The sequence below is a fragment of the Lissotriton helveticus genome, chromosome 1_1 (genome assembly GCF_964261635.1).
Source record: "Lissotriton helveticus chromosome 1_1, aLisHel1.1, whole genome shotgun sequence".
NCBI lineage: Eukaryota > Metazoa > Chordata > Amphibia > Caudata > Salamandridae > Lissotriton > Lissotriton helveticus.
In genome coordinates, this window is record NC_136057.1 from 1,349,969,838 (window position 1) to 1,349,990,962 (window position 21,125).

The 21,125-nt window shown below is 43.1% G+C and overlaps 1 protein-coding gene across 3 annotated transcripts in view; it reads left to right on the top strand.

Moving 5' to 3' along the window:
* CSDC2 (cold shock domain containing C2) overlaps window positions 1-21,125 on the top strand; it is a 197,945-nt gene that overhangs the window by 140,772 nt on the left and 36,048 nt on the right. For all 3 annotated transcript variants that reach the window (XM_078683171.1, XM_078683163.1, XM_078683178.1), the window contains exon 3: window positions 3,014-3,136. In XM_078683171.1, coding sequence (XP_078539297.1) covers window positions 3,014-3,136 — 123 coding nt within the window. The remainder of the gene's footprint in view (window positions 1-3,013; window positions 3,137-21,125) is intronic.

Here is a 21,125-nt window from a genome sequence, read left to right on the forward strand (position 1 = left end):
AACCCTCTCTTACTGCAGAGAAGCTCAGAACTCTCTTTAGCGCAGTTCCTCTCTTTACCACAAGAGGGTCTCACTTTACTGTAGGAGACATTGTGAGAGCCCTTTCCTTGCACTTTCTTGTACTCTTCAGTCAGAGCTCAACAGGGTGATGATTTGACACATTTCTGCAAGGTTTGCGCCTGTTGTACATGGAGTTACAGTGAATAGCTTGTTCCTGGTAGAAATAATATCATTCAGCCTGGTATGTACTATATGCTTGCTTCTGGCGTCTGTTATAATAAAGTGCATGCCTTGTGTTGAGAATTTGTGATAGTATTCCACTATCTCGCTTGTGTTGACCTAGTATTATTATGCTTACTGGCTTCTGCTTGAAGGCTGATGGTATTTAACTTCATGGCTTGGACCTGGTCTCTTATCACGCTTCCTGGTGCACGAGTTAATAAATTAGAGAGTGTGTTACTACTCCTAGGTAGAATACTACACCACTTGAAAGGTCACAGGGCGCTGGGCAACACCACCACAGGTCAGATTATAAGTGTCCGATTTAGGTTTTCACTTGGCGTCTGAGTAACGGGGAGGAAGGAATTCGCCAAATGTGAAGTGGGAGGTGGTTCACTTCCAGGTTTTCACCTTCTGAAGCCTACGTTGTATCTTTTCTGCAGAGACCCGTTTGAAGGGAGGGACGGTGAGGTTCATGTTGTGACAGCTTTCAAGCGCATAACTTGAGAATTATTTTTAGAAGATAAGGAGGGGTCAAGGCATAGAGGCATTTAAATGCTACATTATACCTTACCTACTCTACTTTTGGGGGCTTAAAGATGTCCTAGACCTGGAGATGTCATCAGTGTGAACCCGAGGGCTGCGTTTGGGTTAAATTGACCTGGCCAGAGACCATTGCCAGAGTCCAGTCAGTGACTCTAACCACCTTTGCAGGATTCAATACCAGTATAAGAGGCTTAAGCTTTCCAAAGAAAAAAAGAATCGTACTATTAACTATGATTATCTCAGTGCAAATGTGCATACCAGCTGTGAGGCCTCTTCTGGGGGTCATAGGACATTCAGCGAACACTAGTCAGTATCCCTGGTGGGTACTGTCAGCTAGCACGGGTTCCTAAGAGCCGGACATACTGTTGCATTCCAATTGAACAATAGAGCTATCACACTTGTGTACCTGCCTTTGTAAGGAAAATGAGCCAAGACATCAAGGCTTACTCTAAGAGGTGGTAGAGTCCAGCATGTAAAACTGTGAAGCACAAAATGACTGGGAACTACAGTATCCCAGCCACATCACAAACAGAATATAAAGTCAATCGCACATCACAACCATCCACAGTATACTTTGGCCCTGAGCCAGATGCAAAAAAAAGTATTTAATTATATTTAGGATGTAGGGCAGCTGAAACGATAATCGGCAAACAAGCAAGCAAGAGGGTTCTAGCAAAGATTCTGCTGAAACTGTTTCATAGCGCTTATATTGTTAGAGGAGATAATTAAGATGGCGATATATGGACACAGTTGCCTAATGGTGCGGAGATAAGCCTTTTTCAAACTTTAGACTTCTTCAGGTTTTAGTACTTCTTTTATTGTAGTCTTTCTCAGGGTCTAAAGGCGCAGAATGTGACAAAGCAGCAAGGGCACATTTATAAGTCTTCTCTTAGTTCTGATTTCTCAGAGGTCCAGTGTGGCTTCATGCCTTTGTGCCTGAGAATTTGCAAAATATTTTTATGAATCCCTAATATCCATCACCCAAAAGTGAATTTGGATTTCAAAACATGAATCAGGTGAAGAAACCAAAAAAACCTGTTTCCAAGTCAAAGTTCAAGTATCCGGTCAACGGAGCACACTGATGATCAGGGGCTGCTGGACACCGTTCAAGTGTGACCACTAACAGTCCTAACTGGTCCCACAGACATTGAAGCGAGGACGACTAGTGCTGGAAATGAGGGTGCACCCAAAGAGTCTGATATGTCAGTGCGTGGACTGGTTTACTGGCTGTTTGTGGGGCTGTTTTATGGTCTTCTGGGCTGTTTCTTTTTATTACTGTTAACTTCCCCGATTTTAAAATAAACATTGCTTGTAGCAAGCTCAAATGCAGTCTTTTATACCTCGCAAAAACGTATACAGCATTTCTTTATAAGTTCAAAAGTGCACCGATTTGCAAATATTGGCCAGTTTTTTCGTTTCTAATTAACTAATGGGGCCACTTTTATTTTGATGCCTAGGCCAATGTTTGCAAATTGGTGCACTTTTGAACTTATAAGGAAATGCTGTATACGTTTTTTGCGAGGTATAAAAGGCTGCATGCATTTGAGCTTGCTACAAGCAATGTTTATTTTTAAATCGGGGAAATTAACAGTAAAAAATAAAAACAGCCCAGAAGATCATAAAACAGCCCCACAAACAGCCAGAAAACCAGCCCACGCACTGACATGTCAGACCAGCCTGTCAGGTACGGCCTTATTGCCCTATAGGTCAGTCCTAGGTTGGTTGATAGGTCCACAGTGTAAAAGGAAGAGCAAAAGGGATGATCCACATAAGTAGTGGAGACCAGACACAAGCAGTGAATGGTTTGGGGTTTCCATCCCAGAAACCGAGACATGCCCATGAGGTTATTACACGGTCTCTTATCACTGGTGTTATTACAGTGCCTAACTATAATGGTGTTATTTCACAGCATGCTCTAGTTGTGGTATTACACTACATTCTATCTTTGGTGTTACTCTACTTCTTAAACCTATGCCTGATAATTATGGTTTTATTTCTCTGCCTGCGTTGTTTCTAGTATGATATTATTACACACCCTGGTTTGTACTGGGCACCCATAGCATTTTTTACAGTGTGTGGTGTTTTCTTGGTATTAAATCTGTGATGTTATTATTGACTGACCTCTCAATAGTGTATATCATTGTGGTGCCCATATTGTTTCTAGTGTTTATGATGGTTTTCTGTCCCTAGTACAATGATGTAACACTACCTGCCCCTGTATGATCTCCATTCTCTCTCTTGTCCACAGCTCTGCCCGGGCCTCCGCTGGACCCCTGTACAAGGGCGTCTGCAAGCAGTTCTCTCGCTCCCAGGGCCACGGATTTATCACACCTGAAAATGGCGGAGATGACATCTTCGTCCACATCTCAGAGTGAGTACTAAGGCAGGGGTGGTGGGTGAGGTGCCCAGGGTGTCTCCCAGCACTGGGGATGGAATGGCTGAAGAGACGGGTATGAATGGGTTGTCAGCTAGCACAGTGGAGGGACAAGCGTGAGAGTGAAGAGTGTGCTAAAGTCTAGGAGTGGCTCCTGAACAATGAGAACATTGTTGAAGGGAGAGAGACTGCCTATCTGTGAACTGGACAGTAAAGCCTCAAAGCCGTCCCACCTTCTTCGAAGAATGTGTCACCTCTCAAGGCAATCCAAAAAGAAGCCGCTCACTAGCACCAGGGACCTACCATATTAATCACAGACTATCTGGTCTTACATTGGCAACACATCTTAGCTTGCTCCTCATTCAAATCAGCCGTCTTAACCTATAAAGCCATCCACCACAAGACGCCAAGTTATCTGACCAAAAAACTCATCATTTTGTGTAGTTAAAAATTACACATACTTCCTCCCACCCTTCCCTCTTTCTCCTCCACCCTCTTTTAAAATTCCAAAATGTTAAAATGCATTTATTCTAAGTATAGGTTTAGAAGGTTTAATTGGTCTTGTTGATATTCCTATTCTTTTTTGCTACACCTTACTTTGGCATTTTGTACTGATTGACCTCTGTTTATATAATACTGTAATGATGTTTTAATTTGCTTACTATTTCAATAAAGCATTCTAAACTCAAAAAGAACTTACACGTAATCCTCAAAAACCCCAAAGGTCGGAGAAATAAGAAACTCATAACCAATCCTTCGTTAGCTCTGCTACCAGAATCTGGAGCATACACCCCTTCCCCTATCTTCTACTGCTCTGAATGCAACATCTGTCCTGGATCTGTAAGATTTTAGGAAAAAGCTCACAATTCTCCTTGTAAGGCAGTATGTCACCAAGAAGTGATTTAATCTTAGATTCATAAAGCCACTAGGGGACTTTACTATTTTTTGTGCCTTCCAGAAACTTTCTATTTAAATGTATTCAGTTGAATTTGAACGAACATAAGTCTATGTATAGAATGATTTGCACAGTTCCAAAAAGCTACCCTCCAGTTCTAAAGAGGTTTCATGTGTTTATTTGGAGAAAAGTAATTACTTTAGGATTCATCTTGAGTGGTTAATCTTGCAGTAATTAATTTCTAGTCCCTATTTTATGTTTAGACCTGGCCTAGAGGCAGCTTCATATTTTTTGCTACTCTCATGTTTTCCAAAAAATGTATTATAAAAATACATACAAATACACATACATGTAGGGACTTGCGGTCAGTCATTGTCATTCATTGGTCTGTTAATGTGTCATTCCCTTTTTACTTTCGCTGACCACAGCATGGAGCAGTGGGTCATACCCCTTCTGACATTCGTTGTCTTGCACTGTGATATCAACATTTTGCTTGATCACTTGCACAGCTGACAGAAAAGGGATGCACATCTTGAGTATGAGTGCTTGAGTGACTAGGCTTATGAGCCACATCTTTGTTTCAATAACATTTATTTATGCCATTTTTTTGGCATATTTTTTATGTTTTGTAAAATTAAATAAAAGCATTGCATGCTTCTGTAGATCAGACGTTTTAGCCTTGCTAGTGCATATTTTTTATTTGTTTTGGAGTTATATCAGAGGAGTCGTCTTCATCCAATGTTATTTTGTTTTCACCACCAGTGATGGCTGTGTTGTGATTGATATATATATATATGTATATATATATATATATATATATATATATATATATGTGTGTGTGTGTGTGTGTGTGTGTGTGTGTATATATATATATATATATATATATATATATATATATATATGTGTGTGTGTGTGTGTGTGTGTGTGTGTGTGTGTGTGTATATATATATATATATATATATATATATATATATATATATATAAATCCCAAGGTGCTCAGATACGAGACCGCACTCCGCTGTCAGGTTGGTACAACCACTTTATTAATAAAGCATGCATCTTCCAATCTCGTCGTACAAATCCTCAGCCTTACGCGTTTCGAAGCCTTTGCGCTTCAAACAGGCCAAAGAACAGACACGGAACTATAACAAAAGGGGGGAGAGAGAGAGAAGTGGATCCAGTCTCCCTAGGCATCATGAATAAACAAAAAGGAATCCACTAGGAGGGTGGCAGTGGTCCCTAATAGAATGGGGAGCACACAGTGTTGTTTAAATGCCCCTCACACACCAACAGGCCCCTTGGTGTCATGCTTCATCATTGGGGCCTTCGCACCCCTCTATGGGATGCGGCGTGCTACGACAAACGACTACGTAGGAGCACTTGATAGTGAGCTATGTGAGGGTGTGTATTGAGTGATGTGAGTGAGGTGAGGTGAAAAAAGTGAATAAAAAATACCTGGCACTAAGGAAAAAAAAATGTATTCCGTCCCTGGCTGGTATTAGTAAAAAGTGCAAAGACTGGTTGAAAGAATACGTACTAGGGTATATCAACCAACAACAGTGTCAACATGTTTCGGAGCACAAGGCTCCTTCTTCAGGACGAGGATATGCACTATTATCCTCACCTTACTCACATGAAATGTGAAAGTGTTCAAAAAAACTATTTAATAAAAAATACAATGTGTAATATACCTATCAATGTTTTAAGAGAAGGTATGCTCGTTGCGCCCAATTGGCGTTTGAAAACATCTGTAAAAGAAAGACATAATAAATATACTAGTCGGATGTCCAGGAAGATAGTAAACATGCTAGTCGGATGTCCGGGAACATAAGGAAAAAGTATTTATTTTTTAATAAAGGTGAGTCTACAGAACTCAACTGTGGCTCTGGTACCCTGTGAGAAAAAGACACTTTAAGGGGGACACACAGCCCTAGACACACACGCATACATACATGCAATCTCCCTGATGTAAATGGGAAATAAAAAGAATGGTTAGCGATGGTGCAGGCTTACTTAAGTTCAAAACTCGGAAGGCCTCATGAGCCTATGCGTAGTATTGGGGGTATCACTCCTCGTTGTCCAGTAAACAACCTAAAAGATAGTAAATAGCTGTATTATGGGAGATGAAGTAGAGATTAAATAAAACCAGGTTACTGATATGTGAGAGGCATCCTCAGTCTAAACTCGCCCTACTTACGGTGACTGCAAGGAACGATCGCCTGCCTTCCCCTCAACGCTGCTCCGGTGAAGTGAGCTGTTAAGGCAAAGGCTCGCTTTTTATACTCTGTGGTGTAGTTAATTAGTTGGAGTAAATTGGATAATCAATAGCGGAAAGGAGCCCATATAAGGTAAAAATACCCGTTTCATTTCCGGAATGCCTGTGGTTCTCGGAGCTGCGCTGGGCTTGGTCGCGCTGGCTCGGCGGCAGTGAATCACGGGACGCGCATGCGCAGACTTAGTTTCGTGATTAGATAGCTGCGCATGCGTCAAGGCCGAACGGCCAGCGCATGCGCAAACGAGTGATACTACAAAGCCGAGTGCTGCTGATCGTGGTAATACAGCCATTAGTGTTTGTATTGCATATCTCCCTCAATCGCTGATCATATATTGCAACGTTCCATATGGAAGGACAAAATAGAGGTGAATTAAATCCAAGAAGGATTTTTTTGGGAGTGTGGCGTTTGTGGTGGCCCAATTGAGGTAGTCAAGTGAACCATAAATTTTACAATCAATGAGGGGAGGTGTTCATAACGCAAGGGTACAATAGGCCTCAAAAGATGTCATCAATGTACATAAGCGCTCATCACACCATTAGAACCATGAATACTCTGGTAGATAGAAATAAGATGCAATGTTGGATGTTCTTTCATCACTCATCATACCAATCACACAGTATTCAAAAGTTAGCGTAATTGGCTCCAGGGAATGGAATCGTTAAGCCCTGTGATGTCGGTGCCCAGACGGAACACCCAGCGCTGCTCCTTTTCCAACAGACCTGTGTCTGAGGGAAGTTGTTCGATCACTGTCCATTGTAATTCATTGACACAGTGTTGAAGTTCCAGGAAATGAGCTGACATTTTTGTGGTCGCCTTCTTACATCTAATGTTGCTCTTATGCTCATTAATCCTGACTTTGACTTGCCTCGTGGTCATTCCCACATACTCCTTGCCGCAGGGACATGTGATCAAATAGACCACATTTTTGCTATTACAGTTTGTGAACGTCCGTTGTTCCCAGCTCGTCCCATTGGCAAAGGAGAGGGTCTGACTCTTTTTTGTAAGATGACAACAGTTACAATTGCCACAGGGATGGTGGCCCTTTATCCCTTGTAGTCTTGTTTGCTCCACTTTGTGGCTGTGGTCTAGTATGGACTAGAATATCTTTCAGATTCCTGCCACGTCTGTGGGCGAACATTGGTTTCTCAAGGGATAGTGTGCCACATGTGAGTGTGCGCCAATGTCTATTCACCAGTTTCGTCAATTGGTTGGTAACCGGGCTGTAGGTGGTGACACAGACCGTCCTGTTCATCTGGTTATCATTAGTGGGTTTGTCTTCAAGGAGAGCCTCACGATTGTTATTCCTAGCTCTTTTCATAGCCTTCTGGATAACAGGGTTGGGATACTTCCTTTCTCTCAACTTAGTACAAAGGTCTTTTGCTTGACTTTTATATTTCGCCAGGTCGCTGCAGTTCCGACGCAAGCGGAGGAACTGTCCATATGGAAGGTTCTCCCTCAGGTGACGCGGATGGAAGCTGTCGAACCTGAGGAGGCAGTTTTTGGCCGTCGGTTTGAAATGAGTCTCTGTCTTAAGAAACCCTGCCTCATGGTAGATGTTAAGGTCCAAGAAAACCATGGACCTGTTTGACATCTGGTGGGTGAACTTGAGGAAAGTGTTCTGATTGTTCAGCCATTGCATAAACTCTGTGATGGAATTCTCGTCCCCCTCCCAAATCACCAGGACGTCGTCAATATAGCGTCGCCACATGTTTATCCTTGTTCTGTAGGGATTACTGGGATGGAGGATTTTAGAGGACTCCAAATGATGGACATAGAGTCCTGCCAGGCTCGGAGCAAAGGTGCTCCCCATGCTGGTCCCATGGCTTTGCCAATACAGAGTTCCCTCGTATTCAAAAAAGTTCTTGGTGAGAGCTAGAGAGATGCACTCCATAACAACACCTCTAGGGGTTTGGTATTTCCAATTGGTGGGGTGGAGTACTTCTTCAATGATCAAAAGTCTCTCATCATGTGGGAGGCTCGTATAGAGACTCTCCACATCCAGGCTCAGCAGCATTTGTGACTCAGGGTCAAATGGGTGATTCTGCAATAATTGGAGCACCGCCTTAGTGTCCTTTAGATATGTATCTGTGGCCTGTACAAGGGGTCTCAAGAATGCATCGGCAAACTTGGATAGTGGTTCCAGAATGGATGAGATGCCAGACACAATAGGGCGTCCTGGCGGGTTCTCAAGGTTTTTGTGCACTTTGGGTATGGTGTAGAAGTATGGCGTGCGAGGGTTCTTTTGAACCAGAAACTCTGATTCTTTTTTAGATAGCCAATCATGTGCAAGGGCCTCTTCAATCATTCCTTGTATCTTCACTCTAAGGGACTCAGTAGGATCTACAACCAGGACTTGATAGTTTCTGTTGTCAGCTAAGAGCCTTCTGCATTCCCTGTCGTAGGCAGCGGTGGTTTGAACAACCACAGCTCCCCTTTTGTCAGCAGGCTTAATGACTAGATCTCTGTTTTGTCCGAGTTCCCCAATAGCTTCATTTTCCAGTTTGCTGATGTTTTGGAATACCTTTTGTTTAGTGTCCAAATTCTTTAGTTCTTGCATGATCGCCTTTTCAAAAGCCAATACTTCTACCGGGAGTTGGCTGTCCAGTGGTGTAAAGTTAGACTTAGGTCTCAACCCCGTATCTGAGGTCTCTGGGGGTGGTTCCTTATCCTTAAAGAAAGCCCTCAATTTGATAGTTCTTATAAAGTCCTGCATTTCTTTGTGCAACAAAAAAATGTCTGGTTTGTTAGTTGGGACATACCCTAAGCCCTTGTTCAAAACTTTGTGTTGTACCTCAGTAAGGGGCCAAGGAGTTATGTTGATAACTAGGTCCCCCTCTTGCTCGTTGATGCTTGGTTCGCTGTCATACTCCTGGTTAGGACCCTGGGGTCTGTTCCATCCGCGGGTTGCCAGTTCACATTGTTGCCCTTCCTGTTCCTCCCTCTGTTCGATCCCTGGCCCCAGGATAAAAAAGGCTGAGCATTTTGGACTACGTTGGTTTGTTCCGGGACCCATTGTGGATACATCTGCCCCATTGGTGGGGGGACAAATTGGTATGGTGGGAACTGGTAATGGTTCTGGTAGGGGTTGAACTGTGGTCCCTGAAAACCTCTCCACCCTCGCTGGCGAGGGAATTGGGATCTCTGTTGTCGGTAACCCCCCCTCTGTTTTCTTTGTTGGAAACCACCTGAGTCAGACCCTCTCCTTTGCCAATGGGACGAGCTGGGAACAACGGACGTTCACAAACTGTAATAGCAAAAATGTGGTCTATTTGATCACATGTCCCTGCGGCAAGGAGTATGTGGGAATGACCACGAGGCAAGTCAAAGTCAGGATTAATGAGCATAAGAGCAACATTAGATGTAAGAAGGCGACCACAAAAATGTCAGCTCATTTCCTGGAACTTCAACACTGTGTCAATGAATTACAATGGACAGTGATCGAACAACTTCCCTCAGACACAGGTCTGTTGGAAAAGGAGCAGCGCTGGGTGTTCCGTCTGGGCACCGACATCACAGGGCTTAACGATTCCATTCCCTGGAGCCAATTACGCTAACTTTTGAATACTGTGTGATTGGTATGATGAGTGATGAAAGAACATCCAACATTGCATCTTATTTCTATCTACCAGAGTATTCATGGTTCTAATGGTGTGATGAGCGCTTATGTACATTGATGACATCTTTTGAGGCCTATTGTACCCTTGCGTTATGAACACCTCCCCTCATTGATTGTAAAATTTATGGTTCAATTGACTACCTCAATTGGGCCACCACAAACGCCACACTCCCAAAAAAATCCTTCTTGGATTTAATTCACCTCTATTTTGTCCTTCCATGTGGAACGTTGCAATATATGATCAGCGATTGAGGGAGATATGCAATACAAACACTAATGGCTGTATTACCACGATCAGCAGCACTCGGCTTTGTAGTATCACTCGTTTGCGCATGCGCTGGCCGTTCGGGCTTGACGCATGCGCAGCTCTCTAATCACGAAACTAAGTCTGCGCATGCGCGTCCCGTGATTCACTGCCGCCGAGCCAGCGCGACCAAGCCCAGCGCAGCTCCGAGAACCACAGGCATTCCGGAAATGAAACGGGTATTTTTACCTTATATGGGCTCCTTTCCGCTATTGATTATCCAATTTACTCCAACTAATTAACTACACCACAGAGTATAAAAAGCGAGCCTTTGCCTTAACAGCTCACTTCACCGGAGCAGCGTTGAGGGGAAGGCAGGCGATCGTTCCTTGCAGTCACCGTGAGTAGGGCGAGTTTAGACTGAGGATGCCTCTCACATATCAGTAACCTGGTTTTATTTAATCTCTACTTCATCTCCCATAATACAGCTATTTACTATCTTTTAGGTTGTTTACTGGGCAACGAGGAGTGATACCCCCAATACTACGCATAGGCTCATGAGGCCTTCCAAGTTTTGAACTTAAGTAAGCCTGCACCATCGCTAACCATTCTTTTTATTTCCCATTTACATCAGGGAGATTGCATGTATGTATGCGTGTGTGTCTAGGGCTGTGTGTCCCCCTTAAAGTGTCTTTTTCTCACAGTGTACCAGAGCCACAGTTGAGTTCTGTAGACTCACCTTTATTAAAAAAGAAATACTTTTTCCTTATGTTCCCGGACATCCGACTAGCATGTTTACTATGTTCCTGGACATCCGACTAGTATATTTATTATGTCTTTCTTTTACAGATGTTTTCAAACGCCAATTGGGCGCAACGAGCATACCTTCTCTTAAAACATTGATAGGTATATTACACATTGTATTTTTTATTAAATAGTTTTTTTGAACACTTTCACATTTCATGTGAGTAAGGTGAGGATAATAGTGCATATCCTCGCCCTGAAGAAGGAGCCTTGTGCTCCGAAACATGTTGACACTGTTGTTGGTTGATATACCCTAGTACGTATTCTTTCAACCAGTCTTTGCACTTTTTACTAATACCAGCCAGGGACGGAATACATTTTTTTTTCCTTAGTGCCAGGTATTTTTTATTCACTTTTTTCACCTCACCTCACTCACATCACTCAATACACACCCTCACATAGCTCACTATCAAGTGCTCCTACGTAGTCGTTTGTCGTAGCACGCCGCATCCCGTAGAGGGGTGCGAAGGCCCCAATGATGAAGCATGACACCAAGGGGCCTGTTGGTGTGTGAGGGGCATTTAAACAACACTGTGTGCTCCCCATTCTATTAGGGACCACTGCCACCCTCCTAGTGGATTCCTTTTTGTTTATTCATGATGCCTAGGGAGACTGGATCCACTTCTCTCTTTCTCCCCCCTTTTGTTATAGTTCCGTTCTAGACAGCGCACAGCTGTGGGAGCCCCTTTCCCATTTAAAATTAGACACTGTGGACATACCTAAACACTTTCCCTTACATACATTTGCCCGGCACCAGAAATTTCACGTCCTCCGAAAACCATCATGGATGACGATCAGGGACTGACCTTCAGTGAGGAGGATATCGATAGAATTCTTGCTGATGTTAATCCTTTTGAAGGCCTTAGCAGCAGCGACCCGAGCCCAGCAGTAGCAGACTGGGATGAGCTAATGAATACTAGAAAAATCCAAATAAGAGCAGCCCTACATGGTCTCCTGATGAGGGAATATTTAAGAAACAAAATAGCCCCTCAGGGCTTGTTGGTTAAAAATGAACCTTTCATTTTTCAGGACGACATATTTTTCAAAAAAGCATGGTCTCTTATTTCGTGGCATTGCACTAGGGACTGGCTGGTCTTGATAGTGCATACTGCTACAAGAAAATCCCTGGAACTTAAAACAGAGATCACCAGACTGGAGGTGAAGTTGAAGGCTTTCATTTCACCAGCTGATCTGAAGAAAGGATTAGATGAACTCAACCAACAAATGATGGATTTTGAGGCCACTCTGAAGCAAAGTAAATTTAACAAAATGAAAAAAGATAAAGATCGCTTTACCCCTGAATGGGCATATCCCTACACAAAAGCAGACTATGTGGTGAAAGATAAGGGGAGCGACTCAGATAATGCGAGCTCTGATGGGAGTACTACCAGTACAAACTCAGGTGGTTTCCAACAAAGAAAACAGAGGGGGGGTTACCGACAACAGAGATCCCAATTCCCTCGCCAGCGAGGGTGGAGAGGTTTTCAGGGACCACAGTTCAACCCCTACCAGAACCATTACCAGTTCCCACCATACCAATTTGTCCCCCCACCAATGGGGCAGATGTATCCACAATGGGTCCCGGAACAAACCAACGTAGCCCAAAATGCTCAGCCTTTTTTATCCTGGGGCCAGGGATCGAACAGAGGGAGGAACAGGAAGGGCAACAATGTGAACTGGCAACCCGCGGATGGAACAGACCCCAGGGTCCTAACCAGGAGTATGACAGCGAACCAAGCATCAACGAGCAAGAGGGCGACCTAGTTATCAACATAACTCCTTGGCCCCTTACTGAGGTACAACACAAAGTTTTGAACAAGGGCTTAGGGTATGTCCCAACTAACAAACCAGACATTTTTTTGTTGCACAAAGAAATGCAGGACTTTATAAGAACTATCAAATTGAGGGCTTTCTTTAACCACATCGATGCTCGATGAGTTCCAGCCCTGTGCTGGAATATGCAAAAACCCATTATACATGACGAGCTGGGCTCGTCATGAGCGTGTGAGCAGGCTACTGCATGACGAGCCCAGCTCGTCATGAGTGTGGAAGGGGTTAAGGATAAGGAACCACCCCCAGAGACCTCAGATACGGGGTTGAGACCTAAGTCTAACTTTACACCACTGGACAGCCAACTCCCGGTAGAAGTATTGGCTTTTGAAAAGGCGATCATGCAAGAACTAAAGCATTTGGACACTAAACAAAAGGTATTCCAAAACATCAGCAAACTGGAAAATGAAGCTATTAGGGAACTCGGACAAAACAGAGATCTAGTCATTAAGCCAGCTGACAAAGGGGGAGCTGTGGTTGTTCAAACCACCGCTGCCTACGACAGGGAATGCAGAAGGCTCTTAGCTGACAACAGAAACTATCAAGTCCTGGTTGTAGATCCTACTGAGTCCCTTAGAGTGAAGATACAAGGAATGATTGAAGAGGCCCTTGCACATGATTGGCTATCTAAAAAAGAATCAGAGTTTCTGGTTCAAAAGAACCCTCGCACGCCATACTTCTACACCATACCCAAAGTGCACAAAAACCTTGAGAACCCGCCAGGACGCCCTATTGTGTCCGGCATCTCATCCATTCTGGAACCACTATCCAAGTTTGCCGATGCATTCTTGAGACCCCTTGTACAGGCCACAGATACATATCTAAAGGACACTAAGGCGGTGCTCCAATTATTGCAGAATCACCCATTTGACCCTGAGTCACAAATGCTGCTGAGCCTGGATGTGGAGAGTCTCTATACGAGCCTCCCACATGATGAGACACTTTTGATCATTGAAGAAGTACTCCACTCCACCAATTGGAAATACCAAACCCCTAGAGGTGTTGTTATGGAGTGCATCTCTCTAGCTCTCACCAAGAACTTTTTTGAACTCTGTATTGGCAAAGCCATGGGACCAGCATGGGGAGCACCTTTGCTCCGAGCCTGGCAGGACTCTATGTCCATCATTTGGAGTCCTCTAAAATCCTCCATCCCAGTAATCCCTACAGAACAAGGATAAACATGTGGCGACGCTATATTGACGACGTCCTGGTGATTTGGGAAGGGGACGAGAATTCCATCACAGAGTTTATGCAATGGCTGAACAATCAGAACACTTTCCTCAAGTTCACCCACCAGATGTCAAACAGGTCCATGGTTTTCTTGGACCTTAACATCTACCATGAGGCAGGGTTTCTTAAGACAGAGACTCATTTCAAACCGACGGCCAAAAACTGCCTCCTCAGGTTCGACAGCTTCCATCCGCGTCACCTGAGGGAGAACCTTCCATATGGACAGTTCCTCCGCTTGCTTCGGAACTGCAGCGACCTGGCGAAATATAAAAGTCAAGCAAAAGACCTTTGTACTAAGTTGAGAGAAAGGAAGTATCCCAACCCTGTTATCCAGAAGGCTATGAAAAGAGCTAGGAATAACAATCGTGAGGCTCTCCTTGAAGACAAACCCACTAATGATAACCAGATGAACAGGACGGTCTGTGTCACCACCTACAGCCCGGTTACCAACCAATTGACGAAACTGGTGAATAGACATTGGCGCACACTCACATGTGGCACACTATCCCTTGAGAAACCAATGTTCGCCCACAGACGTGGCAGGAATCTGAAAGATATTCTAGTCCATACTAGACCACAGCCACATAAAGTGGAGCAAACAAGACTACAAGGGATAAAGGGCCACCATCCCTGTGGCAATTGTAACTGTTGTCATCTTACAAAAAAGAGTCAGACCCTCTCCTTTGCCAATGGGACGAGCTGGGAACAACGGACGTTCACAAACTGTAATAGCAAAAATGTGGTCTATTTGATCACATGTTCCTGCGGCAAGGAGTATGTGGGAATGACCACGAGGCAAGTCAAAGTCAGGATTAATGAGCATAAGAGCAACATTAGATGTAAGAAGGCGACCACAAAAATGTCAGCTCATTTCCTGGAACTTCAACACTGTGTCAATGAATTACAATGGACAGTGATCGAACAACTTCCCTCAGACACAGGTCTGTTGGAAAAGGAGCAGCGCTGGGTTTTCCGTCTGGGCACCGACATCACAGGGCTTAACGATTCCATTCCCTGGAGCCAATTACGCTAACTTTTGAATACTGTGTGATTGGTATGATGAGTGATGAAAGAACATCCAACATTGCATATTATTTCTATCTACCAGAGTATTCATGGTTCTAATGGTGTGATGAGCGCTTATGTACATTGATGACATCTTTTGAGGCCTATTGTACCCTTGCGTTATGAACACCTCCCCTCATTGATAGTAAAATTTATGGTTCACTTGACTACCTCAATTGGGCCACCACAAACGCCACACTCCCAAAAAAATCCTTCTTGGATTTAATTCACCTCTATTTTGTCCTTCCATATGGAACGTTGCAATATATGATCAACGATTGAGGGAGATATGCAATACAAACACTAATGGCTGTATTACCACGATCAGCAGCACTCGGCTTTGTAGTATCACTCGTTTGCGCATGCGCTGGCCGTTCGGGCTTGACGCATGCGCAGCTCTCTAATCACGAAACTAAGTCTGCGCATGCGCGTCCCGTGATTCACTGCCGCCGAGCCAGCGCGACCAAGCCCAGCGCAGCTCCGAGAACCACAGGCATTCCGGAAATGAAACGGGTATTTTTACCTTATATGGGCTCCTTTCTGCTATTGATTATCCAATTTACTCCAACTAATTAACTACACCACAGAGTATAAAAAGCGAGCCTTTACCTTAACAGCTCACTTCACCGGAGCAGCGTTGAGGGGAAGGCAGGCGATCGTTCCTTGCAGTCACCGTGAGTAGGGCGAGTTTAGACTGAGGATGCCTCTCACATATCAGTAACCTGGTTTTATTTAATCTCTACTTCATCTCCCATAATACAGCTATTTACTATCTTTTAGGTTGTTTACTGGGCAACGAGGAGTGATACCCCCAATACTACGCATAGGCTCATGAGGCCTTCCGAGTTTTGAACTTAAGTAAGCCTGCACCATCGCTAACCATTCTTTTTATTTCCCATTTACATCAGGGAGATTGCATGTATGTATGCGTGTGTGTCTAGGGCTGTGTGTCCCCCTTAAAGTGTCTTTTTCTCACAGGGTACCAGAGCCACAGTTGAGTTCTGTAGACTCACCTTTATTAAAAAAGAAATACTTTTTCCTTATGTTCCCGGACATCCGACTAGCATGTTTACTATGTTCCTGGACATCCGACTAGTATATTTATTATGTCTTTGTTTTACAGATGTTTTCAAACGCCAATTGGGCGCAACGAGCATACCTTCTCTTAAAACATTGATAGGTATATTACACATTGTATTTTTTATTAAATAGTTTTCTTGAACACTTTCACATTTCATGTGAGTAAGGTGAGGATAATAGTGCATATCCTCGTCCTGAAGAAGGAGCCTTGTGCTCCGAAACATGTTGACACTGTTGTTGGTTGATATACCCTAGTACGTATTCTTTCAACCAGTCTTTGCACTTTTTACTAATACCAGCCAGGGACGGAATACATTTTTTTTTCCTTAGTGCCAGGTATTTTTTATTCACTTTTTTCACCTCACCTCACTCACATCACTCAATACACACCCTCACATAGCTCACTATCAAGTGCTCCTACGTAGTCGTTTGTCGTAGCACGCCGCATCCCGTAGAGGGGTGCAAAGGCCCCAATGATGAAGCATGACACCAAGGGACCTGTTGGTGTGTGAGGGGCATTTAAACAACACTGTGTGCTCCCCATTCTATTAGGGACCACTGCCACCCTCCTAGTGGATTCCTTTTTGTTTATTCAAAGAACAGACACTGCAAAGATTAAGAGAGAGAGGCTACACTCATGCCGACTTACACCAGGCAGAGGCCAGGGTAGCGAAGATCAACAGGGTAGACCTACTAGTAGCAAAGTGACAGAGTAAAACCATACAGGATGGCCCTGTGAGAAGGATAACTAGCTACAATGAGAGGCATAGTAGTATTCTACAGATCTTCAAAAAGAACCGGCATATCCTGCAAATAGATAACATCCTTAAGAATAACCTTCCTGTACGCCCACTGGTCACTTGCCAACGATGTCCATCATTGGGTGATCATCTCATCCACAGCCACTACAATTCAATCCCTAGGGTTAAAAATCGAATGAGTGTTGTGCGTTTTTCCCCTGTAAAAGATCTAAGGCCTGCAAAACAGCACTAAAAAACAAACAATTTTCAAGGCAGAGCCTGTTAGAACGATCAAACAGTTCCTTAACTGCAACTCTGATTTTACGGTTTGCTGCCTGACATGCCCCTGCTCCAAGCAATACAATGGGAGCACCATACACCCGACAAAAAAACGCATCCTGGAGCACATGCGTGCTATCACAAACTAAGAGGCAACCTATCTCGTTGCTCCCCAATTTGAAAAATGTAATCTGAGCATCCGGGACCTCCTCAAATTCTGCTGTATAGATCAGGTATAAAAACATGAGAGAGGAGGAGACAGGGTGCGAAAGCTTTGGATTTTGGAGTCGAAATATATAATCGATCTCCAAACCAAAGCTCCGAAAGGGCTCAACAATGTTGAGGAGATGTGGGTGCATTTGGATTAATCAGAGAAGTACAATATACAAGCTCATTCTACTATAAATTGAAAGAAGGAACATCTTAGTTTAAGGTACCGCACTCCCTTAGGCTTGACATTCTGATTGCCCATTCAGGGCTAAATTATGAACACAAGGGAATATGCTGATATTCATTGTATAGAAACATAAAAAGTAAAAAACTTTGTTTTTAGCATATATTCTCTGTATTTACATAATGCTAAACAATTATGTATTGGAAATTATCCATAAATGTGTATACATTAATTTTCTCAACCCTTTAAAAAAATTGCAATCATGTTTTTAATTATGCACATTTCCCTAAACACTTTTATAAATTCACTTATGTAAATAGCCCGTTCAAAGATGGTCCCCAAGATTTGTACACTTAATGATGCATAAGTCCGTCTTTGATGTTTAGTGACAACACATGTTGTATTGTTATTTTAAATACTTTCGTGAAGCACAGGGAATCTGACATTGAGGAAGCCATGAGGCGTAACGCGTCTGTCAGGCGGGGCCTACACAATAAAACATCCAGCTTGAATAACTTTCCGTGTTTGCTCTCCACTTTTGGCTACGAATGGGTTTGCCTCGTTTTTTGAATATATATATATATATGTGTATATCTATATATATATATATATATATATATATATATATATATGTGTGTATATATATATATATATATATATATATATATTCACTGAAAAAACCATAGGTTATACACCATATATAGTTAGGAATTAGCATTTAAAAAACCTTATTTTACTCACACAAAACCATTGAAATTCCATATATAGTTAGTTGCACTAACTATATATCGCGCACCCGCAATCCACTGCTGATCATGTCACATATTACATCATTCATGACATGGTCAGTGACATCACTGATGACATCACTGATGACATCTCATTTGACATCAATGACCACATCACTGATGATATCATTCATGTGACAATACAATGCATCTCCTCACGTTTTAATATAACCTCTGTTTCACCCAGTGTTAAATACAGAGTATAATTTTTGAAACCATTGACACACCAATACTAGTTACTACATACGTACTCACTGATTCCTACGTCTACACACACATTCACTCATTCACCCATACAATCATTCATACATACAATCACTCATCTTTACAACACTATCATATGCACTCATACACCTATACAGACACTTACACTCTGCCACTCATCCATGGAGTTACTCACACACCTAGTCAGTCCTGTAAAGAATCAATCACACTTCCATTTTCTTGTCTATACAGTTAAACATAGAGCACCTTACATTTTCAAACATATACTAACACATACTTACTTTCTTATACAATCATTGATACAAGTACACATTGATCTGCACAGTCACACACCTCCCAGCCAGCCACACACACACTCAGTCTCCTATACAAATACTTGGACAATCAATCAATAACCCATATAGTTAATCATATAGCTACTGATCAACACATGCAGCAGTTTACAGAACAACAGACATAATGAGGCACAAATTAAGACAGTTTAGTCACTAACCCATGCACTCAGTGAGACACATTTAATCACTCACTCATACATTCAGTCATGCACCTACTAAATCCTTCGTCCAGACACTTATACATCTACTCATTCTTCAATATGTAAAACATATTTAAACTTTACAGAAACACACAGTCACTGGATGATGTCATCAGTGATCTCATCAGTGATGTCATTTGAGATGTCATCAGTGATGTCATCAGTGATGTCACTGACCATGTCATGAATGATGTAATATGTGACATGATCAGCAGTGGATTGCGGGTGCGCGATATATAGTTAGTGCAACTAACTATATATGGAATTTCAATGGTTTTGTGTGAGTAAAATAAGGTTTTTTAAATGCTAATTCCTAACTATATATGGTGTATAACCTATGGTTTTTTCAGTGAATTTTCAAGGTTTTGTAAATGCTAATTCCTAACTATATATGGTCTATAACCTATGGTTTTTTCAGTGAATTTCAATGGTTTTTTAATAGCAAATATCATAAGCTGTCGAATGTCAAGTACGTGGTAAGTAAAAACATTTTCGTGTTTATGCACACTGATCTGCTTTGAATGCTGCCCCCCACCCCTCATTTCTATTAGGAGTACTCTCTCTTTGCAGATAGTGAAGGGTAGTTAACGCAGCCCTTTGCCCCCTTTGTAATCCGTCGTGCCTGCTTCTCTCTCCATTTGATTGATTGTTCTCTTTGGTTCATTCTCTATTTACAAACAAGCACAGAGTCGCAATACTCTGTTTAGTCTTTGCAGATAGCGAAAAATCGTGTAAAAAAACAAAAGGAATCGAGCAAAATCAGTAGGCCACTAATGGGATCTCTTTTTGACCTCGCTAAAATAGAAACATTAGGAACAACCTGTTGAAAATAGCAATGCGTATGTACATAAGCGGCGTTCATTTGTGTTCACAGTACCCCTTGTTGATTGTTTCAATCGAGCATTGAATTGTTCGAAGTTAATTCTCTTAAGGATCTTCTCTACCTGCAAACGAGGAAGAATAGGAATATTCTCTCTCCCTTTGCAGATAGTGAAGGGTAGGTAACGCAAGCCTTTAACACGTCGTACCTATTTCATTCCTCATTGATTGATTGATTGTCCGAACATTGACTGTTTGGGAATTAGTTCTTTTTGGAGGTATTCCCTGTTTGCAAATAAACGTAGGAAAATCTTTGCAAGTAGTGAAAGGGTACGTAATGCGGACCTTTCTCCCCCGTTGTAATCTGTCATGCCTATCTACTCCCCACTGATTGATGCACCTTTTTCACCCGGACCATTTACTAGAGATACGTCATCTGGCCCGACCAGAGAGCACCCCTAGTGAAAAGGACATATGCAATAATAACGAAGTGATCACTGTATCCTGTTAACAGAAACTTTACCATGAAACAACCTGGAAAGAAAAAAATAGGAAAACGAAAATCAGTAGGCCACTGATGAACATGAACTTTTATTAAACAACGAACAAAGAAACGATAACATAACGTAATGATAAAACCTATTAATGTCCTAGAAACAAGAAAACGTTAAAATATGCCAGTGGTGACAGACCAGAAAAACAGTAAGAGAAACCAAATCACCCCTCGCTGTCCCACCGCCTGCCACGCCCAAAAAATCGATAGACTAGGGAAAATGCAAGTCAGTAGAACATCCGCCCCCACTCTGGAAACTTCCAAGGTGGGGCAGGGTTCCGGCTACGCCCAGCCGGGAGCAGCCCATATAAGGCAGGTCCTGCTGCCACGCCTCGGCCAGGAGATCCTAACGTAGGGTGTAGCCGGAGGAGAGGCCGAGGCCAGCGGGACCCGGCCAGGGGATTGCCTTTACAACGCTGAACAGTTGCAGGGGGGGGGAATGTCTCCTCGACCCTCCCCTCTCTCTCCCAGTCCGGCCGCGGTGGCCCTTGAGAGTTGCAGGTAGTCCCGCCACATGCTCTTCCGGTCCGGCCACCAACGGTCGGGGGGCCGAGGCCGACGGGATCCGGCTGCAGCCGATAAACCAAGAAACCCGTTCATGGGGCCAGAGCCA